Source organism: Nyctibius grandis, chromosome 1 (assembly GCF_013368605.1).
Source record: "Nyctibius grandis isolate bNycGra1 chromosome 1, bNycGra1.pri, whole genome shotgun sequence".
Taxonomy (NCBI): Eukaryota; Metazoa; Chordata; class Aves; order Nyctibiiformes; family Nyctibiidae; genus Nyctibius; species Nyctibius grandis.
The window spans coordinates 112,670,051-112,696,924 of record NC_090658.1 but is presented as its reverse complement, the minus strand read 5'-3'; the positions used below and the strand labels follow the sequence as shown (position 1 = coordinate 112,696,924).

General features: G+C 39.6%; 2 protein-coding genes across 4 annotated transcripts in view; one reads left to right on the top strand and one right to left on the bottom strand.

Annotated features, from left to right (window-relative positions):
* TRAPPC12 (trafficking protein particle complex subunit 12) overlaps window positions 1-12,567 on the bottom strand; it is a 55,221-nt gene extending 42,654 nt beyond the window's left edge. For 2 of the 3 annotated variants that reach the window (XR_011049215.1, XM_068412854.1), the window contains exons 1-3: window positions 12,513-12,567; window positions 10,596-11,812; window positions 6,130-6,246 (exon numbers count right to left, since the gene is read on the bottom strand). Coding sequence is in view for 2 of the 3 variants with exons in the window: in XM_068412854.1 (XP_068268955.1) it covers window positions 6,130-6,246; window positions 10,596-11,807 (1,329 nt within the window). In the remaining variant the exon portion in view is untranslated. The remainder of the gene's footprint in view (window positions 1-6,129; window positions 6,247-10,595; window positions 11,813-12,512) is intronic. The other variant, XM_068412863.1, reaches the window with a different exon arrangement.
* Window positions 12,568-12,618: 51 nt separating this feature from the next.
* The window catches only part of EIPR1 (EARP complex and GARP complex interacting protein 1), a 97,114-nt gene continuing 82,858 nt past the window's right edge, over window positions 12,619-26,874 (top strand). Inside the window, exons 1-2 of the mRNA XM_068398906.1 lie at window positions 12,619-12,725; window positions 26,427-26,510. Of these exons, the coding sequence (XP_068255007.1) occupies window positions 12,684-12,725; window positions 26,427-26,510 (126 nt within the window). The 5' untranslated portion in view covers window positions 12,619-12,683. The remainder of the gene's footprint in view (window positions 12,726-26,426; window positions 26,511-26,874) is intronic.

Genomic DNA, 26,874 nt, shown 5'->3' with positions numbered 1-26,874 from the left:
GGAAGTAAAAGTTTTATGTAGCTTGAGGTTATAGACTTGTGTGTCACAGAGTTCCCCCTCCCCCCCTTTTTTTTTTCTCTCATCAATGCAAGCTTACCTTCCACACAAACCTGACATGCCTTTTTGGAACAAATACAATATGTTTATTATCTTACTGCTTCTTTTGATAGCACCTCCAACCTAATAAACTACTGTATCTGCAGCTTTAAGAGATAAAAATTACAGTGTAAGTTGATCAACTCTCCACTGCTCATTTTACTGACATACGTTCCACCATTGTCAAAATAAGAACCCAAATAAGGCTATCATGATCCCCTTTTATTAAAAGCAATAAAAGAAAACAGCCTAAAAACCATCTGAAATGGAGTCAACAATATGAGCTATAAATTCTCATAAATCCACATCTAAACATCTGGTAATGCTTCTAGTCCATTTGGTCAAACTTCAAAGTAACTGAGATACTCTGCATATCCCAAAGCCTTCAATAAACCTATTTTCTACAAATAGAGATGAAGGAATGGGCTGTAGGGTAGAAAAGAATTCCAATGACTAAAACTAGAATGTTATTAGTCCAAATACAAGAATAGCATTGAAGATGACATATCTTTTAGATTCAGAAATGAAGAAAACTTCCAACTGAGTAAAATGATCCGATACAAGCCAAAATTGTAGTCTGGAAAAACATCTTTTACATTTCTTCCTTTTCTAATAAAGTGTCATAAGAACTTTAATTATCAGAGTTCTTACTATATCTGAAAGACTCTGTTTTCATTCTGTTATAAAGATATTCACTGATTTGGACTGAAAAAAATACTACCGAAGAGCTGAATACCACTGTCTCACACGTATAACTACTCCTTGGAAGTCTCCTCATGCAGGTCAATTTTGCTTGATTTGTTAATTACGGTTGAACAAAGATCTTAGACATATGACTGCAAAAGTGTCTGTATTTGTCCTTTGTATACAATACTGTACATTGTTTTCCTGAATGAAAGCAGTGAAGCTCAGGTGATGCAACAAATACAGCTAATACCCAGGTGAAATTCTTTTGTCAAGCAAAGAGAGTCACGCAGACTGGACGTCCACAGAAAACGTGCTCAATTAAAAGGGAACTCATCTGATACACGAAGATAACTAATAACATTATTCAGTCTCTCAGGGTAACAGTTTTGACTCAGAGATAAGCCACTGAAATTTTATCCAATAAATTGATGCTTTTTAGTGTAGAAATGCAACCTCTCCCACAAGTCCCAGCTACTGTTTGTGCTACTTGTGTCTCCCATCTTCTCTCAAATCAGCTACAAAAATGTTGGAAATTGCTCACTGATTTAGAAATAAAGGAACACTCCCTCCTGCACACTTTTAAGGATAATTTCTAACTTATTAAAGTGAATATGTATGCCATACCACCGTATCCAAGTTTGTTATATTTGAAAATATATGTAAGAGCACAACATTAATCATGTGCAAAAGTAACAGTATATGATTTTTTTTTTAAATAGACTCAAAGGGAGTCATTAACTCTACATGTAACACCATTAAAGTGATTAAAATGTCCTCCTCCACTAGCTATGACATTCTTCTCCCCTGTAAATTACATTGGTAGAGCACTTTCACATAAGTTAAGAAAATGTAGTCAGTAACCCTTTCCTGGTCTAGCAGCTTGAAGAAATGATTGCATACTCAGAGCAAACATCGAGTCCTTATAGTAGCAAGATACTTACTTACAAGACTACAAGTAGTCTTTTTTTAGGTATAACTATCAAAGACATAATTTTCCTATGGCTGCAAACACCTTACAACTCAAAATACCAGAAAGGTCTCTAGTAAGAAATACTGTGCTGTTTGTTCAAATGAGGGTAAAAAGTTAATCTAAAATATAGAATAACAGGAACTAACACAATTGCAGCTTGCAGCTTGTATGCATAGTTTTTACTTGCTGCTGTAAAACAAAGCAATGCTGTGAGGACAAGCTCTTGCTTACATTTATTTGCTCTGGAGGTAAATGCATGTTCCTATACTAGATTAATAAAACTTTTCAGAAACTGAGAACTCAGATTTTCTGTTTGCAGTTGAAAAATATAAACACTTAGCTTCTACAGATCACAGAATCACACAGAATCACAGATGTGTAACTCTAGAAGTTATCACCTCAATGATAAGCACACAGATGTATAGAATCACTTTGCTGGACCACTACAGCACTCCTATATCTCTTAAAAGCCTCAAAATTGTAAAACCAGTTCAACTGCACGACCTCTGCACCATGACCTTACCAATAAAGCATTTCCAATTCACTGTTACCCATTCCATAGCAGAAATTTAAAATGTGAAAATACAGTTGTTCAATAAAGCAACTATCCATCTTTGGGTTACTGGCACAAATCTCACATCAACTAGAGACCAAATTCATGCTGAACAATTTTGTTAGCAGAGTTTAACAATCAGTTCAGTTCCTGGTGAACAACTACTTGTCTTAGAAATGATGCTGCTGTTGGTGGTCTCATCATAAAAGGTGCACCTTTGGAAGTTCAGCTTACTACCTTCTTGTTAATATTTGTTTTCTGACAACTAATTGTACTTGAGGAAACTTTTGCAGACTGTTTGCACTATGATCCCCCAAAAAGCACTTCAGTCTCCAGCACTAACTTCATCTTACCCACAGAATTGTTTTTTAACTTGTACAAGTAAATGTTTTTTACTGGAACTTTTATAAGGAAGGTGAGAAGTTACTACTCAAGGATGTACACTGGAATCAATCCAATTTAAGATATTCTTTTGTGACCCTGGTGAACAGAGCTGGTATCTGCATTTGTAGATGTAATCTAGGAAGTACTGTCAATATATGTAGGGAGCACATCACTAAACATGGATCAGACAATTTACAATATCAGAATAACAGAAAAGGTGAAACACAATCATTAACATGGGAAGTCATGTAACTTACAATATAATGTGTTGAGTTCTGGACAGTGATAATAAAAGATGTTAGCTTCAATTGGAAGAGATTCTGAGAAGAGCTCCTAGGATGATTAGGAAGACATCCATGATGAGATGACTAGAGAAGAGCTATTTTTGTCTTTAAAAATAAAATCTGAGAAGTGGAAATGTCACTGCTGTCTACCCATACAAAGTAGCAGGGGAAAGGAAGCAAATATTGAGAAGAGAAAATTACTTTAAAAGCAACATGAGATCAAAACACTTAATTGTTGTAAACAACTTTATCTTTGATTAGAAAAAAGATTTTGAGAGAGGATTGATTAGAATTCCTTTGATTAAACACCAAAGTAATGAAGTTCTGGAACAGCCTTTGAAAGGAGTTGCAATGTGTCTGTATTTGTTAAAACGGCCAAATAAGCTAACAAGCAATTGTATGGTAGCATAGAGGAGGAGCTCCAGAGTTGCAGCCGAAGACCTGTGGTATGAAGATTTGGGATTCTGATGAGCCATTTAGCATGCTTATCCCATCCACACAGGATTAAAACAGTAAACAGATACAAATGAAGCATCTTCTGCTGGAGCAGACAGACTTGGAATACTGTTTTTATTTATTTTTATTTTTCTTTTCTTTCCTTCCCATAATAAGATGGAGTTCACCCAAGATCATCTGAGAATTTTAATCTAACAAATTTCTTCATAATGGGACTTAACATTCACTCTTGGTTTCAGGTGCCACTGGTGACTTCCTAAAGCATATGATAGTTCTTGAGACTTTTAGATGGGATCCCAGATTTACGCATTTAAATTTAGATGGGATCAGTAACTGTACTGATTGAGATCTCTTTTGACTTAAGAGTTCAGACATCAGCTTGCATGTAAACACCTAAATTACAGGTATCAGTCTGAAGCTGAAGTCTATCCTCATTATATGCATTTCTCTTCTGTACTGTGGACCCCTTTGAAACAGACTCTTTTAGGTTGCTGTCCATCGCTGCAAGGGATTGAATTGGGCGACTGAAACGATCTCATTAATTCTCATGTTCAAGTGTAGTTGTCTGGTTTTGACTGGGATAGAGTTAATTTTCTTCACAGTAGCTAGTATGGGGCTACGTTTTGGCGTTTTGGATTTGTGCTGAAAAGTAGTGTTGATAATACAGAGATGTTTTAGTTATTGCTGAGCAGTGCTTGCACAGAGTCAAGACCTTTTCTGCTTCTCACATGACCCCACCAGTGAGCAGGCTGGGGGTGTGCAAGAAGCTGGGAGGGGACACCGCTGAAATTCTTAATGTGTCACATGGATACCAAACAAACAGCTAAGGAAAAAAAAAAAAAAAAATCTTAACTTTATGGAAACTACATAGCAATATTCCCAACTTTCACCAGTTTTTATCCAAATGTTATTGAAAATAGGACCCTGTAAGTGGTCCTTTGCATGAAAAGATACTATTCACTGAACATATGTGGTCAGGAATTCACTCATGAAGCAAGTAAAATTGGTGGTTGGTAACAGAGCCTTTATTATACATCATTCTCGCCTACTGTATATGTAAAAAACATACATCTTTTCATTAATATCATCTTGAATGAGATTTTAATGTTTCTAAGTCTAAAACACCTTTTACCTTTAAGATTGTTGCCAATCAGAAATAAATTTTCCACATAAAGATTTTCAGAAAAAACAGCAATGTTTGCAAGGGAAAAAAAATACCCACCTAATTCTTATCATAAAAAGAAACAGAGTTCTGCAAATAAAACTGAGAAATGGTTATATTGCATACTCAAGAACAACCAACAGCTAATGATCGGAAGCCTTGAAAACTGAAGAACATCCTGAGTTCTAGCTGAATGGCTGCAATTTTACCAGAAAACTCCTTTTAATAAGACGAGTTTTAAAAAAAATCTGCTACAGGTAGCAAAAAATCTGACAGCTGCAGATCGTCTCCTATCTTCTCTGCTTTGATCCTAAAAGCCTTAACACTGCTCTTCTGGAGATTAAGAGCACACTCAAAGCTAAAACAGTATCAGTGGCAGCACCGTATTTAAGGTACAAGATGGTCTGCAGCATAGAATAACATTTTGCATGGACACAGCCAATAGAAGAACATTTCCCATACGTCAAAATTCCTCTTCTGGAAGAGGGAAAGGCAGTGTAGAAAAAGGCTTTTCCTACTTAGACACTGATGGGGACAAGATTTCTTAACAAGATTCTTTTTCCCCTCCAAACTCTCAAGTTAAGCAAAACATTGAGATGAATAAAAACATATCCGCCTCCAGGATGGAAATCACAATCTGTTTTTTCATGTTTAGTTTCCAAAATTACCTGTGAATTCCTTTAACAATGCTCGTGGAGATCACCTAGAGTTTTCCTAACATGACAAAAAATCTCTTTTGGAGCTTTACATATAGTGTAATAGAACTAAATTAAAAGATTTTAAATACTAAATACAGACTGTCCTAACACTTATAATTCCTTAGTGCTTTTCCTCAGTAATTTTTCATCCATTTTTTAAAAAATAAAATAAGTCTAAAATATTTTGACATTTCAACAGATGAAGTAAAGCTCAGTCATGTAATAGTAATAAGCTTCATACAGGAACACAATGGTTGAAAGAACAAGGCAAGGTTCATAAGGCTGCTAGATGCAACTATTTCCACGTCCAAATTATTTACACTAAGGAAAGGATTATAACGTAGAGAAAATTAAGCTTTCATTTGGAAGTAATCTGGTTTAGTTTTCCTGCACTGAAATAAAAATTTAAAGCAGTTGAAATTATCCCATCAGCTTTGCTTACCATTTACAACAACTGGTATGTCTTATCTTTTGTAAAACACTAAGGTGAAAACATAAATAATACATATGCAGATAAGCAAAAAAGTGATTAAAAACTGGTTTGCAACCACTTACATTACAGAAAAACCAACAGCTGATAAAATTCACAGTAACTTAAAATTACCTTTTTTCTAACTTTTGCATATTAAAAAATGTTTACTATGTCATTTAAAACCAAATATTTAAACCCTAGTGTCATTCCCACTAAAAACTACTTTGGGCTAGTACTTTCGCAGGATCATTACTAGACTGATATGTAGATTGTTTTTTTTAGTTTCTTCTCACAGCCAGTAGCTCCCAATTATCTTGAGGGAAGCATGGTATTTAATACATACTGAATTACAAAGACTGTTACTTACAATTAGCTGTTTTAAGCCTACAAATGACTGTTCTACAGAGTTGGTGTTTAAAACTTGTCTCTTCACTGCAGCTTGCTCCCCCAAGAAGCGAAGCATTAAGTCTTTTACTGCATCTCCCTTGGTGTTCATGGAACAAAAAAAGAAGAAACATAACAAGACACTTTTAAACATTGTTTTAACAAAATAAAATGTTGAATTAAAGCTGAGCAACATAGTTCCTTCCCCTTGAGAAATACTATTTTCCAGTACTTTTTGTGTGAAATGACTATAAATGCATATATATTAACAGCATTTTAATGAAAACTTCTAGATTTACTCCACATTATTTGCTATATTCCTTTTTTCAATGTTTAGGTTTCAGTTAGCATAAAAACATTCAGGCTTATTTGCTTCTCATATTGTTACCCTTCAAAGATCTCACAAAACACAGTAAGTTTTACACATTTTCATAATGGATATTGATGTTGAAAGGTGCAATCTACTAATCAAAGATAAACGTGCACATGATCAGGTAGCCTTAAATATCCACAGAAAATAAACTTCGAGAGATCATAAAACCAAGTAAACAGCAACCCTTCAACAAGTATTCTTAATTTCAAAAAAAATAATTACAGGAACCAGTCAGAGACATTTGGTTATCTGAGCTCAGTAATTTGAAGACTTATGACTAGTTGAGACATAGACATTTTAAACAGATGTCTAAAGTTAGACAAGATTAATTCTACATTTTACGACATAAGAGGAAGAGTGTCCAAATCCAGGTTCTATTTCCCGCTTTGCTAGCAATAAACTAAATAACTCCATACATGGTACCCTCTGTGCCTCAATTTTCCCTTCTAATCTTTGTTCAACCATTGATTTCTGTGCCTTCCTGTCTGTTGGCTGAACATCCTTGTGGTTCTGTGTACTAGAAATTTTCAACAGGTCATCAAAAAATTCAAGCTTAACATCAAGCAGCTACTGAAGAACTGTGGACCACACATTGGCAGAGAGACGTTGAACACTGTCTGCACACACTTCAGGTACCATGCCTGCCAATACAGAGTGTAGGACAGGGTGCGGGGGGGAGGGTCCTAGTCTTGCTGGGACTGTACACATGACTGTATACAAGAGAATCCCCTATGGTGTCAGAAGTCACCATGTGCCAAAAGCAGGTAGCAGAAACTACTTCTGTAAGATTTTTGCCAATGTTATGTTTTTATGTGTTTTTAATCCAGAAAAGCAAATGTAAAAATAAGGAAAATTATCAGCAATATATTAAAAATATACTTATATTTTTGTTTCTAAACAGAAAGCAATTTATAACCCACATTCAGCCACAGTAAAGATCTGTCTGGTCCACCATCCTGTTGGTGAATAGCAGATGTACGTGGAAACAGCATAAGAAACAGGATAAGCTCATACTCATCTTTCCTAACTTAAAGCAGCCAGAACTTTATGGTCCAGCCATGCCCGGGGACATATTTGCCTACCAATTTGAAACACTCACTGATAGACATACCTCCCGTGACATTTGTCTTGCTTATTTTTTGGTCTGTTTTTCTGAACAAAAGTACATCTGAGGGCAATGAATTCCACAACTTAAAAACAGTTACATGGGCTGCAGAACACTAACTCCTTTTGTTATGCTTATTACTCAACAGTTCCTTTGCCATAAAAATCAGCAAATCATAATCCTCTATTTACCTTAATTCTTTTATGAATTTTAGACCATTACTGCTCTTGTAAGCCAAAAGGTCCTCTTCCTTTTAGCTACCACTCACAAGAGAGAACCTCTGCGCTCCTCACCAGCCCTCCTCTCTCTGCAATATGGTTTAATTCCATTACATCTTTTCAGATCTGTGGTAACTAGAACAGCATGCAATATTTAAGAAGGTAAAGCAGAAAGTGACTATGCAAAAAATGCAAGCATACAAAGGAATATTTGCAAAAATCCCTCTAAAGGAACACGAAAACATTGACTTGAAGAACCAAGGTAGGAATCTGTTAGCACAGAGAGTAGGAAGCAACCACAAAGCCTTTTGCCTAAAAAAAAGGTGAGCTGCATAAAATACAGTAAAGCTTAGCTACGATAAAGATAATTGATATTAAATGTTTGCACTTTCCCCATGGACAGTGTTGGGAAATATGTTTGTGTTTTCTGTCTAGTTTCTTGAGGAACAAGACTGCAACTACTGTTTCATTACATGGAAAATTTTTTTACCTCTAATGCTGTCACCTATCCTATGAATAAAAAAAAGATTTCCATCTTTCAGACAGAAGGGTCTGAAGGATGAAAAAAACACAGTGTGTGCAAAATGTCATAAACACAAAAGAATTTTGAATCCCCCCCAACAGTACTCTGGAGGAGGAAACATTTCAAATGAATGTTATGAAACAAAGGACACAATGACAGCAGACAGTAGCTGATGAAGGAAGTCATAAAGGAAAGAGCATAAAATGCAGTACTCCAACTTGCTTCCACGCTCGAGAGCACAGGTACAGATAATCTGTACCATACGCAATCCAAGGTAGTTTAGAAAAATAATGTTTCCTGAACGATCAGCAAGAAGTAGCACACAGCTGAAATTGAGAACATTTAGTATTTTTCTTAGTGTGATTTATCCACTTAACTTTTAAGACAACACACTTGTAATAAGAACACACTTTCTGAGTAAGCAGGGAAAAAAAATATCGAGCTCTTCAATACACATCATACAAAATTTCACTCCTTCCCTGAAGCAGACTTACAGTTCACTGTAAATGCACTTCTCAGCTAACTTGTCAACTGCATGTAGCCTCTTTTAACATCTTGTATAACATTTAGCATTAGCAAACTATTAATACCAAAGCTTTAATGACCATTGTTGAAAGCTGATTTAACATTGAAAACATGCCTCCCACAATGTTTCAATTGACATTTTACATACTCTACAATTACAGTTTCAGTTAAATATACAATTTGCAGTAATAGAAGCATATGGAACAATGATACCAAACTAGAGGATGTCAGGTCAGTCAAGGCACACGCTCAGGCCACTGAAAAGCAGTAACTGGAAGTGAGGGAAGTTGTATAAACATAAAGCACTTCAAAACTTGTCCCTGCTGACATGTGACTGCTTACAAATTATAATTAATGAAGAAAGCAGCAGGAATCCCCTTGAATTCCATTGATGACTTTACATCAGGTCTTACTGTAGAAATACATCACATGGACATTGCTGTAACGTCTTCTTTTGAATTACGTATTAAATGTTAGATCTGCATATATGCATGTGCCCAGATTCACGGAATCATCAGCACAAAAATAGCCTTTAATCCTTGACTGGACTGAGGAAGGTGACAGAGAACTATTGTAAAAAAGGAGACCTGCAATAAGGAGGCCCTCACTCTTGGGGCCTGCGGAAGGGATCATTCCTTCTGTCCATCCTATTAGTTGTCAGGAGAGAAATACTAGATACTCTTGAATTACTCATCAAGGTCTAAGGGATTTTTTGGGGCAGGTGGGAAGGACCTTTCCATTTTTTTTGGAAGGAGTGGAGAAGGAGCAGCTTCCTATTACAGTGTTTTCTTTCACGCTAATTATTGGGCCCTGTGACGACAAACAAATGTTTTAAGAAGTGACAGCAGCATGGCATATGTCTAAAACTGGTATCACTTGTTAATTGTGACAGAAACCTAAGATTTGTCAGATAATTCAGCTACAAATCTGGACCTGATTCACTCCAGAAACTTTTCTGATAGTTCCTGCAGATTAGGAAGTTAGTGCAGACTGCTCTCTGCTTGTATTTGACTATTGACTGATAATCTTTGTTACATTACAATTAAGGATTAAAGTATCCAAACCCCCAACACCATCTCTCTAGACAACAATTCTATTATCCAGAGACGTAAATATGAAAGAATAGGATTAGCTTATTTCAAGAACAAAATTCCATTACGATAGTGAGCCTTGCCTGAGCAGCCAGGATAAAATTGCTTCATGAGAAATACTGAATAGATCCGAGTGAAATTTCTCAAATTCTGAAAAAACGCGTTATGCCTTCTCACCAGTTGGGAACTCTGATAGAGAAAGAAATGAGTTTCCACTACTGTTTTCTCCTTCATGAGCTCATCTGGAGTTTTTCCTTTAATTTGGGGGTTATCTCTTCCCCATAGCTTGTATCTATTCCAAATCCAGGTATTACCTTACTAACTAGGAGGAGCAGAAACAAACTACTGAAAAGTACAACCAGCGTTGGACTCTATGGAAACTGTCAACACTGGTTTTCAACGCACCCAACATATTTCACTATGAATAAATCCGATCCGGTTTTAGCCCCTTCATGTATGAGTGACATCAAATTTTCTAATAAGGACTGAAGTAATACACACAAGGTGACCATCAGCAACAATATGAAGCACTATGATATACAGATTATCGTACAGCTCTTATACAGTATTTCTAAAATATAATCATGCACTAAGATACAATAATAGACTCTTACCTGGATATTATCAAATTTTAATCCAGGCATGGTAAGATTCTCTTTATCTATGAACATGGTGCTGTATTGTTGTGTGGCAACTGAAATTAGAACATTTCTGGTTTCCTCACTAGGAAGCCAAGCATCATTTCTTCTATCTAGTTCACTCATATTTAAGGCTGTTGCAAACGGGTCATCACTCCCAGCAAAAACAGCTTGGATTTGTGAGAATGGCTTGGGGGATTGAGTTATTTCTAGAGATGATGGAGGACCACCTGCTTCAGGTCTCCCATTTCGCACAGAGAAAGTAGGGTTAGATGAAGCACAAGAACTGTCTCCACCATTAGAAAGAGAGGACATTTGTTCTGGGACAGAAGAGCTTGCATTGGGATTACTAACAGAAATAAAATTGGATGTGGTAAATGAATCAAAAAAATCAGAAGCTAAAGTATTAGTGTTAACGGTGTCGCCAAAGAACTTGCTTAGACTAGGACTTGGCTGAACCACCTGTGGATTAGACTTCACTGGAGTCTCAATTATACTACTAAAACTGGGAGATTTTACCATCTGCGGCTCAAAACCGTCAGGTAGGAACAACTGTGGCTGTGTATTAACATTGTTTGCTTGGCTGAAGATGGTACACACAGGAATAGGCTCAGCCTCAGAAGATGGTTTGCTAGTACTGGGTGATGATATCTGGCCCTCAGGTTTGCTTTCATCAGTTTTATTTGGTTTGGTTTCAACAGGAACTTTGCTTCCCAGCTTTGGTTCCTCCTTCACTGCTTCCTGAATTGATTCTTCCTTTAAAGATGCCTGATCATCTGTTCCAATCTCAGAAATGTCCTTAGGTGTTTCTTCGTGTTCAGTTTCACTCTCATTACTTAAAAACTCTTCTTTATCCACTTCTGCTTGTGTTTTTTGATTATCTTTAGCTTCTACTTGTTCTACAATCTCCTGAAGACAACCAAGTTCACCTGTGTCATCTTCACTGTTGTTTGGAGAATCTGAAATAATGACACTCTCCATCATTTGTTCATTAAGTTTATCTACAAAATTATTTGAATCTTCTGATACAGTTTCATTCCCTTCAGACTCAAATTCATCTCCACCAAGATCAATGGTTTCCTCATGAAAGAGAATTTCTTCCTGAGTTTTCTGTTGAACTATGTCTCCACTGTCATCTTCATCTGAGGTGCTCTTCGCATCCTTAGCATTACTTTCATTATTCTCCATGGTAGCTGAAGAGGGAAAAATCCCCATCAAAACAAGTATTAGTTTTATTACTCAGGTATTGCTCAGGTGCCACCCCGAAACTCCTAAGTATCATACAAATACTGAAATTCTTGCTTTAAAAATATAGTCATTTTACTATTTGACATGTTTCACTTAACACCTACCCACAGAATAAATTAATTCTGAAAAAGGTTTTCTATCTTTTCTGCAAGCCGCAAAAATACTGGGATTGAAGAGCAAATGCCTCCCACTAAACACAGACAAAACGAGATTCGCTTTTCTGCTCGCACAGACTAGCGCGGGCCCCATTTAAGAAAAGGAAAGAGGGAGTTCACGCCCGTCCCCAGCGCAGGCTGCCGAGCCCAGGGCCGGCCACGCAGCAGAAGCGCCCGGCGGCAGCCGCGCAGGTAGCGGAGCGGCAGCGCTGCTCCCGTCCCTTCCGCGACCCCAGCCGCCGCCCGCTCCGCCGCCGCGGGCCCGGGCTCCCTAGGAGCGACCCTGTCTTCACCGCCACCGCGGAGTACCCCCGGCCCGGCCCGGCCCTCCCCGCGGCGAGGACGGGGGGGGGGGGGTGTGTGTGTGTGCACGGCCTCCCCCACACCCTCCGCCTGGTTCACCCGGGGGGCCCCACCACCCTCCCCCAGAGCTGGGGCCCCAAGGCTACCTCAGCACCCGCCCACCCGGGCGCCCCTCTCTTCCCCTCACCTCCGCGCCGCAGCGGCGACACCCCCGCTCCCCCACCACGCCTGCGCCGCGGGGCGGGGCGGCAGGGACTGCGCATGCGCAAACGCACCTCCCAGAAGCGGCAAGCGACGGGCAGCGCTGAGGGCCAGAAGGGGCGGCGGGCAGTGGGGTGAGCTGTGCTGCGGAGCCGCTATGGAGGACGACGCGCCGGTGATTTACGGGCTGGAGTTCCAGGTGGGCGCTGGGGGGGACTGAAGGAGAGCTGGCAGGTGTCGGTCCTACCTCCGGGAAGGCGGTGGCTGTGGGGCTGGGTGTGTGTAGTGGGGCAGGGGAGTGCCGGGGCGGGCTGCGGGGCCCGCGCATGAGGAGACCGGCGTCCCCTCGCCCCCTGAGCCGGTACCACCACTGGCTTTCGGTGGTTCTTGGCACCTGCCCGTCGCGTTGGGGTTTTTAAAGGTGTCTGAGCACGGGGCAGGAGTTGGTCCCTGCCCCGAAACTTGCTGTTTCCAGGGCAGGTGTGCCAGTGTGGGGGCAGGAGCTGGAGCGGGGGTTGTTCCCCTCCTGGTCGTGCGCGGCCGGGCTGGCAGGGCTCCTGCCCTGTCACCAGGCCCTGGTCCACCTCTGGAGAAGTCCTTGGCTCTGGGGTGGTACGAAAATATCAGCAGTCTCAAAGAGATTATTGTAGTTGTTTTTTCCTTTTCAGAGGTTTTTTTTTTATTTAAAAATAAGCTTTTGTGAGGAGAGAGCATGCAGCTGTTTCTGATGAGTTGCAAATTTTAGTTGGTGATACCCAACTGTAAAACTACGTGATGTTTGTGGGGTCCCTTGCTGTGAGTTCCATGTCTGTGCACTTCTACCAGAGGACAAATCTGTCCATCATGTTAGTGTTTATGGCTGCAAGGAAATGAGACTGTCTAAGCTAGGAACTTAATGATTATCTTCATAGAGCAACACAGGTCTTGCATTTAATAAAGTTTCTACAAGTTCTGGGAAAAGAAACAGCTAGGTAGCTGGATGGGTGAGAGGGACCCTAATTTATGATTCTCTCCCACAATAAGGGTTTTACTGAGCTGTTACGTGTTCTTTTTGGCAACAGATGGCTTGTCATCGTTGCCATTATAGCAGTAATAGGAGGCGCTGTGTTTCTTCTGCAGCTCAGAGAGAACGTTTTCATTCTACAGTAAATGTAGTAATATAAATACGTACACATGCACTTTTTTTTTTTTTAGGCACCCTTACCAAAATGCTTGTGGAAAGTAATGTATGAAAGTTCTCTGTAACAGATTTGTGTGTCCTGACTACTGAGTTGTGTGCTCTGTAATCCTGGCTATATCAATAGATCTCCTTAGCAAACGGTCTATTTGTTTCTGTTTCCTCTTGTGTAGGAGCTAGTGTGTAATATTCACAGGGACCTGTACTAAATGTTAAATCTACTGAAGTCTAGTAATATGCTATCAGTTTGTGGTTGGCTAGAGATGGCTGTAACTCATGCTTCAAAATTAATAAAACTTAAATCTCTTTTGCAGAATAGAGTACATATCCTGTGCTTAAAAAAATTTATAGTTTCTTTCTTTCTAGTAGATTGAACATAATAAGTCTTCCAGAAATTTTGGAAAGCTAGCCTGTGTGTTGTCTGGGACCTCCATGGACCTGTCCCCCAATCATACATCTCCTATGGACCTTTTATGCAAAGTATGTAACAGGGCTGTCTGGTGGGAGGATCAAGCAAAAGGACTAAGAGAGTGGCTGTAGTCAAAAGGAATTACAGTTAATACAGATCATTTAGTGAGAAGGTGGGGAAAGAAAAGATGGTTTATGGCTAAGTTGGAAAAGGAGCGTGGAGATTAAGGTTCTATTTCTGATCTCCATTAACTGCCAGTGTGGCTTTAAAACAAGTTACATCTCTGTGCTTTCTGAAAAAGGCTCTGATGAAGAGACTTAAATCTAAAACTGGTCTGTTTTTTCCAACTTGCATCTCCAGGTCTAGTAAGAAAGATTATTATTCTTTTAAGCCTCATTTCTTCTGTGTTGCTACACAGTAATGGCTAGCTGCATCATCACAATTACTGCTTCTTCCCAGTGTGTACCAGAAGCGCTGTGACTGAAAGCATCTCTTCATGTGAGTTTTTCAGCCTGGTGTGAAGAATTTTGTTGTTGTTTGTTATGTGTAGGGTTTGGGGATTTTTTTTTTTGTTATTTCCAATCTTTACTTCAGCTCTATGACAAGCTTATTCAAAGTTGAGATTTTAAATTATAAAGTATTTAAAAACAGGGAGGGATCTTCTTACTCTTGTTACAAATAAAAATTGTATGTCACAAAACCATGACATCTAGGAGCTACACAAGGGTTTGCAGACTAAGAAGCTACATGTGGCTCCAGCAGTCAGTAAGAATCTGTCTTTGGCTGCTGCCAGAGAAAATGTAGTTGTGCAGATATGCCTTTCATCTTATCTAACGTGGCCAGGTTTATGAGAACATAAAGCTGATTCCTTCTAGGGTGTTACCCACCTATTAAAAATTATTTCTGCACAATTTCTGTTCATTTTTATGCGCAAAAAGTGTTTTGATATATTGGCATAAGTCACTTAGAATAATGAACAAATACATATTTCTGTTTTTTTGAATCCAGTTTTCATCAAAAAAAGGCTTAGCTAGACAGGGAAGTCTTACTTAGAAGAACCACATCACTCAAAGTTCTGGCACATGAGAATGGAAATTAAAGATACAAATCCTGAGACCTTATACAACCATGTATAATTTCTTAGCATGTGTAATTACTCTGCAAAAACTTTTACCAAGTAACAGTGAGAAACAGTTTTGTTTTGTCTTGTTCTTTTTCTGGGGTGGAAGGGGGAAGCTAAATATCTAACAGCAAAACAAGATTAAAACTAGTGATTAATTCAGTTTTCTGCACGAGTAGTTAAGTTTTTGACCTGATGAGTTCCCCCGTTCTGCTAGACAGCTACACCTCTTTCTTTTTGTGCTGTTTATAATGTTCATGTAGCCCCCAAAATACAGTTTAGCAGAGTGGGTTTTTTGTCTCTTCAGTGTGTCTGTGAGCTATATGAACATTGTACAGTCATACAAAAAGTGTGTGATTCTTTTTGTGACTTTTTTTTTTAAAGACAGTATCCCACCATAGTTGCTCTGATCATCCAACTGTAGTGAAAATGAGAAAATTACAGAGGAATGGGTGGTGAGTGAAAACGTGAGATGCTGCTTGAATTGAGGACTGAGTGATGTGACTGTGGATCATGGTGATGAATACGGGGCAACAGCAGTAGCTGCAGAACATTTCAAGACAGAAAGGTTGTTCTTGTAAAAGGAACCTTGGTAGACTTCACCAATATCCTGAGTTATGAGAATGTGGTAAATGGGGTCCCAAGGGTATCGCTAAGTGCTATTTTTTGTCGGTGAAATTATGTGTTGCTTACTTGGACAGTGTAGAGTTGGCCTATGTTTACTATTCAACCTGGAGTACACAGTGTGTTTACCCTGTGTTGAATAGGCCTCACTTTCAGAGATTCACAATTTTCGCCATCCTGTTCTTTGAGTGTTCAAACAGTGATGTTTTGAGTAGGTGTATAAGCACTACTGAATGTCTGGAAATATTGTATTGACCTTAGTTTAAGGTTGACTGGATGATGCTTATACCCCTGGAAATGAGCTGTGTGGAGGGGTGCTTTCCAGGATAGATATTTGGCTCAGTTGCAATGCCAACAGTGATTCTGGGGGGAACAGCCTACATCTTGCTTGTTTAGAAGCATGCAGAAGCTAGCCAGCATCATGGGGGAAGGGAGGAGGAACATTACTTGTGCCAGAGAGTGATAATTATGGAGCATGTGTTTGGCACGTTTAATGGATTTTGGGGATACCACAATACTGAGCTGAATTTCAGCATGCCAGATATTCCTGCTGCATGTTACATGTCAAAAGTACATAGACTTGCAAGGGAGAAGCGTAAGGAGCAGGAGGGAAGGACAGTAGAAAGCCTGCTGGCTGACTGCAAGGCCATACTACACGAGGGCAACTCCAGCTGCACCCTGAGATGGGATCTGGCTGAAGCAGGCTTAAAAAAAGTGTGCTAGTGCTTTGGCAGTGTTTGTGTACTGCATTGTGGTCCTGTTGTGCTTGAATAAGCAATACTTGGCCCATATTGTATTGTCAGTTAGTTGTTAACAGGTTTTATAAATCTGAACAGAGACATATTGATTTTTAGGACTTTCTTGCCTGTTTGCAAGAGTAAGGTGAAACTTAATTTCCCTAAAGCCAAATGTGATGTCTTAGAATAAGAATCTTAAAGCGGTGAAAAATACCGACTGAAATAGATGGTCACAGGTCTTGTACAATGTGTGTATATGCATAATATCAGTATGTATTAGGAACAGCTCAATCAACCTCCCTTTGATGGAGTAGAAGGCAGGTGTAGATTTATTAGAAGGAGGGGGGAAAGGGGACTTTTTAGGAAATTGTGTGTCACTTGTGCAGTACTCAGGGAAGCCTGTGCTGCCTCTCAAGCTCAGCTGTGTTCCCAGTATGGGAGTGGAGCAGGTACAAAGCCTATAGCTCCTGTTGGCCGTAGAGTTCTCTTCCCTGGGAGAGCTTTTGTGGTCTCTTATGGTGTGAGAGAGAAAATGGCCTAAACAGAATGTAGATAATAATTTTGATACAGCTTTAGAGATGTCTTTGGACGATTTATTTTGAAAATTGAATCAGTTCAAAAAACTGCATGATAATGTCTTATGGAAATTCCCAGTTTTTGTCTTAATCCTCTTTCTTTTCTAAGATTCCTTGCCTCATGAGTGCCAATCCTGTGTATTTTAAACCAGGCCGAGTGTGTATTCTGTCACTTGTTTTCCTATCTGCCTCTTTTCAAGACCCTTCTTAAGGGCAGCATTTCAGTTGTGAGGACTTTTCATGGAACTTCAGTCTCACATGCTGTTAGGTTTAAAGTTTTACTAGGGGGAAAAAAAGTAGATAAGGGGGGGATTAGTTAAGACAGTTTTGCCAAAGATCTTCATAATGAATGAAATGGATCAGTTGGAAACTATTTCTTTTAGGACCCTCGAGCAATTAGCAGGATATTGGTAATATTAGGTATGGTACAGACAAATGACAATGTGAAGATACAGTTATGTGAACTTGAAGGACGTATTAAGAGATGATTGTTAGCATTATGGTTCATGATAAATGAGCAGTGACAGTGTGAAAGCAAGATTTCTAAGGATGATTGTGCTCTGCAAAGCTTTGTGTGAGGGTTGCTTTTGTTGCTGTGAGGGTTTACAGAATCTGTCAGTCTTTGGAAGAGGGTCAGTGCACTAAATGTGTCAGCAGTGGGAATTCTTGTGCTGTGAAAGACTTGGAGAAAGCAGCTGTCTGAGAGCACTGAAGGTCACCTGGGCATGTGTGCTGCCAGCCTCTTCACTGATAGAGTCACTGCAGCTTATTACAGTCAATGATAGAGGGTCTCCTACTGTGGTGGGAGAAACAAGGCTGTCCTACCTAAGTAAAGATCAAAGTGTGCCTACTTGAAAATTGAAATTATGCCAGAAGGCAAAAATAATACTCATGACATTATCAGCCTGGGGCTTCTCTGGTGGGGTGGGGAACTTGTATTTTGCCTCCAGAATGAGGCATCAGCAAAGCCAGCTCTTCCTGCCCCCAATTACCAGTATACTATTTCTGGTTTTCAGCATAAGCAGATGGTCAAATAACTTTAAATTCAGATTTGGGGACTGCAAGCCAAATACTGTGTCCTTTACATTTTGTATTGCAAGTTCACTGCTTGTTAGTAGAGATTGATTATATGAATTTCAAATGATACACAGGTTGCAGATATTCTTTTGATTGTATTAAATGTACAAATATTCAAACGTTGGGGTCAGTGTATGTTTTATTGTTTGCTGAAACCAACCTGGTGCAATGCATCAGCAAGACAAAAAATGTATTGAAGAAGTACTGATCCTTTTTTCTTTGCCTATTAATACCCTAAATAGTAAGAGTCTAATTAAAAAAGTAATTTTGTGTATTTGGCTGGTATTTCAAAAGATGTGGAGAAGGTAAAGTTTCAGGAGAACTTCTGAACAAAGTGTAGTGATTCAGTGCATTACAGTTCCATAGTGCACTTACTTGAAACCAACCTTCTTCATTTTTTTGAAATTAGTCATTGTGTTCCTCTGGATCATCTCTTGCTGTTGTCAAGGGCCCTTCTCTCTGCAGGCTCTGTTCTATTTCTTTCTCTCAGAGGTTTGTATTATTCTGCAGGTGGTCTAAATTGTTAGGATAAGGTAGAAGGTGATTTTTGCCCAACACTATATAGAGCTTGGTGTAGGCACGGACGACGATGCTCAGCCTCCAGTTAGTCTTTCCTGCATTCTGACACAATGATTGCTGTTTCTTCTGCTTTTATCTTTACAGTGCTGTTTGTCACGCTTCTAGGTTTTTGCATGCTCTTTGCATTGCATAAATAAATGTCTGTTTTTGCAGTGGATTTGCAGTTATGTCCTTGTTGTCCTTTTCCTTTACATGTGATGCATTTCAGGACCTGTTTCTAAGACAAGGGAGCAACTAGCTTATGTGGCATCAAAGCTGTGTCTTAATTCAGTGTGAGCCTGTTATTCTTTTGACCATAATTACTACATACGCAGTAGGATCTGTTAAGCATGTGTGCCTGACAGGAATAACTTTTGAGGGGCTGGGTTTCTCCTGATGAGTACATCCGGGTTTTTTTGGAGTAGGAGTTTGATCATGTCTGCTCAAGCATGCCTTTGTTTCCTTGCAGTTTGTGGCAGGTTTTTTTTTTTTTTTCCCCTTGGGTTGACTTGTCACTGATGTGTAGCTGCACTTGTTTCCCCATCGCCATCACTGGGTAAAAAAGTTTGGTCGTGTTCCTTGTTATTTTTCTTTCTTGTCTCATGGAAACCAGACTACGTAGCTGGTTACCTAACCTGTGAACTTCTGTGAACATCCTACTAGCTTCCTTTGAGTCAGGATGTAATTGGTGGTTGTTTGTGGGTTTCTTTGTTTGTTTGTTTTTTCTTTTTCTTTACCTACCCTTTGAGGATAATATGTGATGTTAATGTAGAATTTAAACTATTTTTCCCACAGTTTAGGGCAACTTTTTTTTTTTTCCCCATTTGTCTAACTTTCTTCCTTAGATTGATATTCTTTTTGGGATTGGATCTTCCTAGCCTCAAGCTGAATGGCTTTCCCTGGAAGTTCAAGCTTGCTCTGAGAAACAGTTGAAATTTCTTAACGTTAATATGTCTCAGCTTTCTGATTTCCCTGTCAAGTGTGTTTTGCTATATCTTCATCAGGCAGTTTGGCAGCCTCCTGCACGTTAACAGGATCTCTGTCCTTTGCCCACAGTGTTCTCAACAAAATCTGATTCACAAAGGTGCATGAGTTGTTCTAAACTTTCAGTCCTTTCTTCTGTGAATCATTTTCACAGGTGTTCTTACAAACTGGTAGCCAGTTCATGATAGGTGATATACTATTCCTTTTATTTCCATTTGCCCACAAATAAGCAATATTAATCTGGTCTCATCTCAGATGGATGTAGCAAGACTTTCTTCATATTGGCATAAGTTTGGTCTTCTAAAAATGTATTAGAATAAGTCTCTGGAACCTTTGTTATATTAATATTCAACTCCTTTTTATTTTTTTTAACCCATTTTATACTTATTTTCCTCTTCCTGGGTGAGTATCCTTTCTACATCTTGTCAGGGCGATATATCTACACCTTTGTCTTTGATAAGGGCAATGCAATCTAGCATGAGTCTGTTAATTGCCAATTTTATTTGTAGACTTACTAGATATAAGAATCTCTAGCAGTTCTGGGATCTGATACTCTGTTTTCTGTTGTGGATTAGCAAATTACTCAATTCCGTGGCACAGATACAACTAAGAGCGTAAAGGGATGTTAAGCTTTCAATAATGGAGTCACCTCTCTGAAGTAAACAACATCAGGGATATGTCAGCACTGTTTCTGCTCAAACTACTGTATTCGAACAGGTGCAGCGTAGAACTAAGGTATACTCATCCAGTGAGTGCATAACTGACTGTGTTGGAGATATGGACAGAAATCTGTTATGTCAGCTCCCATCAAAAGGAGCTGCCATGACAGCCTGTACAGCTCTGCTGATGATAATCATTGTGCAAATAGTGTGACCAGCTCAGTTTACTTTGCTAGAGTTTCAGAGGGTCACAGACTAATGCAGGTTTGAAGGCACCTTTGGAGATCATCTATTCCCACACCCTTCTCAAAGTAGATTCAATAGATGTGGTTATTTAGAGGTCTTGTCCAACTGTGGAGCAGTGCAGAGGCACGTTTCCATGTCTCTAATTAATCCCTCAATGCACCTAGTAAAAGAAGGACTTGTCTTCTGGTAATGGGGTAGGCAACGTTTGCTTTCTAGTTACATGTGCACTAGTTACAGTTTCCATGGTAGGAATAGTAGCAGGATAAAAAAGTTTCTATATCATTCATTACTTACATATTTGCATATGGGGAGGTGGTGTGAAATCTTAAATCTGAGGTGTTCCATCTCCAGTGGGAAATACTATCACAGGATTTTGATCATGTATAAAACTAATAAATAATTTAAGTTTTTGTTTTCTTTTCAGCTTTAAGTGACCCATTACCACCCCCACCCCTCTCTTTTTGATCTCTGTTCCTCTAAGGTGGTGGTGGTCTGCACTATGGGATTAATTTTACTTTCTGCTGTGGTAGAAGTACAACATGTTCAAAGTTCATACAGAATTTGTGGTTCTGCTACTAAAAGCATGGCAGCTGTACTATCTTGGGAACATATGATGCATTGTGAATGCTCTTTTAATTTTGCATGCATATGGTTATTCCTTTCTAGGTATGTAATTTGTGGGTCTGGAAAGTACTTCAGGATGCAGTAAATGAAAATGCCAGTTTGTTACGTTTGCTTGACTAGATTCTGCCTCCCTGACCTATACTGAACTTCAGTGTGACCGTTGCTATAGGTTATTCAGTTTTATATTTCTGTTTAAGTATGAATTGATACCTTGTTTTAGAAAGCTTAAAAAAAAGAGTATTTGAGTTTTAACTGTACTATAGCAGGCCACCATGCTCTTTCTAATAAAAAGAAGTCTCTTTCCAATATGACGTGTGGAACCTAGTATTTATCATTAACACGTTAAATGTATTTCAGTATTTGAGTACATGCAATATTCCTTACACTGGAGTCCTAAGATATTTTTTTCCTCTCCTTTCTACGTCACCCTTTTCACAGAATCACAGAATCACAGAATGTTAGGGATTGGAAGGGACCTCGAAAGATCATCTAGTCCAGTCCCCCTGCCGGAGCCGGATTACCTAGACCATATCACACAAGAACGCGTCCAGGCGGGTTTTGAATGTCTCCAGAGAAGGAGACTCCACAACCTCTCTGGGCAGCCTGTTCCAGTGTTTGGTCACCCTCACCGTAAAGAAGTTTTTCCTCATATTTATGTGGAACCTCCTGTGTTCCAGCTTGCACCCATTGCCCCTTGTCCTGTCAAGGGATGTCACTGAGAAGAGCCTGGCTCCATCCTCATGACACTTGCCCTTTACATATTTATAAACATTAATGAGGTCACCCCTCAGTCTCCTCTTCTCCAAGCTAAAGAGACCCAGCTCCCTCAGCCTCTCCTCTTAAGGGAGATGTTCCACCCCCTTCATCATCTTCGTGGCTCTGCGCTGGACTCTCTCTAGCAGTTCCCTGTCCTTCTTGAACTGAGGGGCCCAGAACTGGACACAATACTCCAGATGCGGCCTCACCAGGGCAGAGTAGAGGGGGAGGAGAACCTCTCTTGACCTGCTAACCACACCCCTTCTAATCCACCCCAGGATGCCATTGGCCTTCTTGGCCACAAGGGCACATTGCTGGCTCATGGTCATCCTGCTGTCCACTAGGACCCCCAGGTCCCTTTCCCCTACTCTGGTCTCCAACAGGTCTGTCCCCAGCTTGTACTGGTACATGGGGTTGTTCTTGCCCACATGCAGGACTCTACACTTGCCCTTGTTATATTTCATTAAATTTCTCCCCGCCCAACTCTCCAGCCTGTCTAGGTCTCTCTGAATGGCTGCGCAGCCTTCCGGTGTGTCAGCCACTCCTCCCAGTTTTGTGTCATCAGCGAACTTGCTGACAGTGCACTCTAATCCCTCATCCAAGTCATTAAGGAATATATTGAATAGAACTGGTCCCAGTACCGACCCTTGAGGGACTCCACTAGACACAGGCCTCCAACTGGACTCTGTCCCATTGACCACCACGCTCTGGCTTCTTTCCTTCAGCCAGTTCACAATCCACCTCACTACCCGATCATCCAGACCACACTTCCTCAGTTTAGCTGCGAGGATGCTGTGGGAGACCGTGTCAAACGCTTTACTGAAATCGAGATAGACCACATCCACAGCTTTACCATCATCTGTCCACCGGGTTACGTCCTCATAAAAGGCTATCAAGTTGGTTAAGCATGACTTCCCGTTGGTGAACCCATGTTGAGTGCCCCTGATGATCCCCCTATCCTTGATGTGCGTAGAGACAGCACGGAGGACAAGTTGTTCCATCACCTTTCCGGGGATGGAGGTGAGGCTGACCGGTCTATAGTTACGCGGGTCCTCCTTCTTGCCCTTTTTGAAGACTGGAGTGACATTCGCTTTCCTCCAGTCCTCAGGCACCTCTCCCGTTGCCCACGACTTAGCAAAGATGATGGAGAGTGGCCTAGCAATGACTTCCGCCAGCTCCCTCAGCACCCGCGGGTGCATCCCATCAGGGCCCATGGATTTATGGACATCCAGGTTGCTTAACTGGTCCCTGACCCAGCCCTCATCTACCAAGACAGATTTCTCCTCTATCCTGACTTCTTCTGGGGCCTCAGGGGTCTGGGGCTCCTCAGGACAGCCTCCAGCAGTATAGACAGAGGCAAAGAAGGCATTCAGTAACTCCGCCTTCTTTTTATCCTCTGTCTCCAGGACCCCCACCTCATTCATCAGTGGGCCTACATTGCCTCTAGTGTTGGTTTTACCTGCAATGTATTTGAAGAAGCCCTTTCTGTTGTCCTTGACCTCTCTTGCAAGGTTTAATTCCAAGGAGGCCTTAGCTTTCCTCGTTGCCTCCCTACATCCTCTGATAACAGACTTATATTCCTCCCAAGTGGCCAGCCCCTCCTTCCACGATCTGTACACCCTCTTCTTCCACTTGAGTTTGCCCAGCAGTTCCCTGTTTAACCATGCAGGTCTCCTGGTACCCTTCCTTGACTTCCTACCTGTTGGGATGCTCTGATCTTGAGCTCGGAAGAAGCAGTCCTTGAATGCTAACCAACTATCTTGGGCCCCCTTACCTTCTAGTACCCTGTCCCATGGGATTTCCCCTAGCAATTGCTTGAAAAGGCCAAAGTTGGCCCTCCTGAAGTCCAGGGTTGTAATTCTGCTAGCTATTCTGTTCCTGCCACATGAGATCCTGAACTCTGCCATCTCATGGTCACTACTTTTTGTTTATTTTTTTATCTAGTAGCTGCAGTCATTGAGGGAGGATGCTTTGTGAAAGATCTTATTTGCAACCTGCTCTGACAGGTTACAGTACAAGATGACAAATTTAAGGCACTCTTCTTGATCTTGACAGCACTCCAAATTCAGTTATGTTGTTTATCACAAGGGTTACTTAGTGTGCTCATCTGTTGAAATAACTTCTGTTTCCCTAAAGGTAACTTAAAATAGAGAAAATTAGACATATCTTTGTGCAGGAGACAACTGAAAGTCTTATTGTACTGTTATTTCTGTTATGAATCAAATCTTCCTGATTTGTGAACGCTTGATGAGTTTGAACCTTGTATTCTATGGATATTGTAGTCTTTTATGACAGAGAATATACAATAGTGTGGTTCTTGTTGTGAAATGCATTTAAATATTTTTCTCAGACCTTTGATTTTTCTGCAAAATGGCAAATAATTTAAAATTTAAAGAAGGGATAGAGAAGCTGATGATATAAATGTTACCATGTATTGACATAATTTTATTTTGAGCACCTTGTGTCTAATGTGATGCATTTTTTTGAAAGCAGCATAAGACCTACTCGAAAAGCTTTGAAAGGTGTGAGAACCCCCTTTATTTCTTTATTTTATTGAAGATCCTGGAGGTCTTGTCTTCTGTTTGACTTCTAGAAACAACAGAAGCTTGCTTGATTGAAAGAGATACATAGGTATTGGCTTATTTCTAGTGTTTTCTTCCAAATAATTGAAAGCAGATCTGAAATGAAAAGGAGCTCTTGACAAAGATCTGCAAATGTAAATTCTATTTAAGACAAAAGAAAAGCTTTTCTGCAATCTTGGTGAAATACTGTTTAGGCTTGCTGTGGGTAAGTGCTGCATAAATAGGAGAATACAAACAATTCAGTACAGATTCACGCTAATCTCTGATCTGCACTTGAATATGTTTTGAACCCAAACTACTCACTGAATCATGTTCTCCAGTGCTTTTTTCTATATAAGTGTTATGCTACGAGCCTATAATTACTAAGCTCTTCGCATTTTTTTAACTTTTTATGCTCAGTCTTAAGCAAAATATTACATTGTCTAAATTACACATTTCAGATGCAAGGTAAGAAGTACCTGCTTTGTAGGAAGAGCTTATTCTGAAAAATGAGTTGGTTCTTATTGTTGCTGCCAGACAAGGCCTTGGATTGCTTTGCCTTATTTAAGAAAAATCAGATCTCTTGAAGTTGCTATTCTAGAATTAAAATGATCTAAACTTATGTATTGTGATATAATGTATTTCAAATATTCCCTTCTAAGCTTCTAGGCATCTTTCTGAGATTAATTTAAAAGTAAATTTCAAACAGGCCTATACTGAAGCTAAATATTCCTGAATCCAGAATGTAATCATTAGCTAGATGCACAACGGGGTAGCACTAAGAAGGGCCATTCAACAGTTACCTGAATCCTTCCGAAGTGTTTGCTTGCAGTACAGGCTTTAGTATCTGAAGAGATCTGAACTATTTTGTGCCAAATAGGGTGTGAATTGCAAATGTTTGTTTTTCTGTTTTGACAAAAAAAATCATATTGAACAATATTATTAGGGTATCTTTTGCATGGGGAAGTAGTGGATATTCCTCACAGTTTACTTTCGGTTGCTAAAAGTGCCTTTGAGTGTTCGTTTACCTCCCACTTACTCAAAATTAGCTAAGAGAGTCTCATAATGCCTACTGCAAAATAGCAATTGTGGTTTTAGTTCAAGCTATACTTTATTTCTCGGTGTTTCCCATGGCCCTTAACTGTTTGTTTTGCTTCATCCAAGACTGTGGTTCATGCAAGTTGAAGAAGCAAGGCAGAGTCTAGCATTGTCATTAACAATAATACAACAAAATAAGATTATGACAAAATTTTGATAGGTAAATAACAAATTATTTCTCCTGTCATTCAGACAGTTCTTATCTCTAGTGGTCTGGAGTGGAAAATAAGGGATTTGTTTTTTAACTTTCCTCTAAACTTGATGGTTAATGGTGAGAATAAGAATTCATTTATATGCAGGCATCTTCAGTCTGAATGGTTTGAAAACTTCTGCAAGAACAGCTTCTTTCCTGGATATTGTAGCTAACGTATTTAAGAATTGTCCACTGTTCTGTCGAGTTTTTTCATTTGATAAAGGAGAATTAGTTTGGAGGAACTGCTATAATACTGAATATTATCACTGTTATAATGAAGGCCAGATAAAGTATTTAGCACCCGTATGTTCCATGCCCCTCACAAATGTGAGACACTGAACAAAAAAATGTGTTAACCAAAATAGACATAAAGGGCAGGAAAGTCTGCAGATTGTAAGAATGTAATACTTAAAATGATAATTGATACGTAAGCGTCAAGATTTTTGCTGAAATTAATGGATTGTATTAATTAGATTTTTCTAACGGCTTTCTTCTTCCCTAGGCACGAGCTTTAACACCTCAGACAGCAGAAACGGATGCAATAAGATTTTTGGTTGGAACACAGTCTCTTAGATATGATAATCAGGTAATTTTTCTGTCAAATGTCAGTTGTAAACTTTTTCTCTTTCTTTTTAACATTGTTCCAATATCATTCCTCCTCCTTTCTCCCTCCTGTTGAATTTGAACAGTAAATGATAGTCAAGTTGAAGACTTCTGTGAGTAGAATGTAAAGATATTGGTAAGAAATGTAGGTGAATGAAAGCTGTGTGTATTTTCTGAAAATTAAATTACTCTTCTAAATTGTATGACTAAATCAGATCGGTTTAGCAAAGGAACTGCCATTTTTTTGTTAATTTAATTCTATAGATTCTCCAGAGCTATCTTGAAACCACAGAAGAGAAGCAAAGTAAAACAAAAGTCTTTAAGCCTTGATTGCCTCTAATGGGACT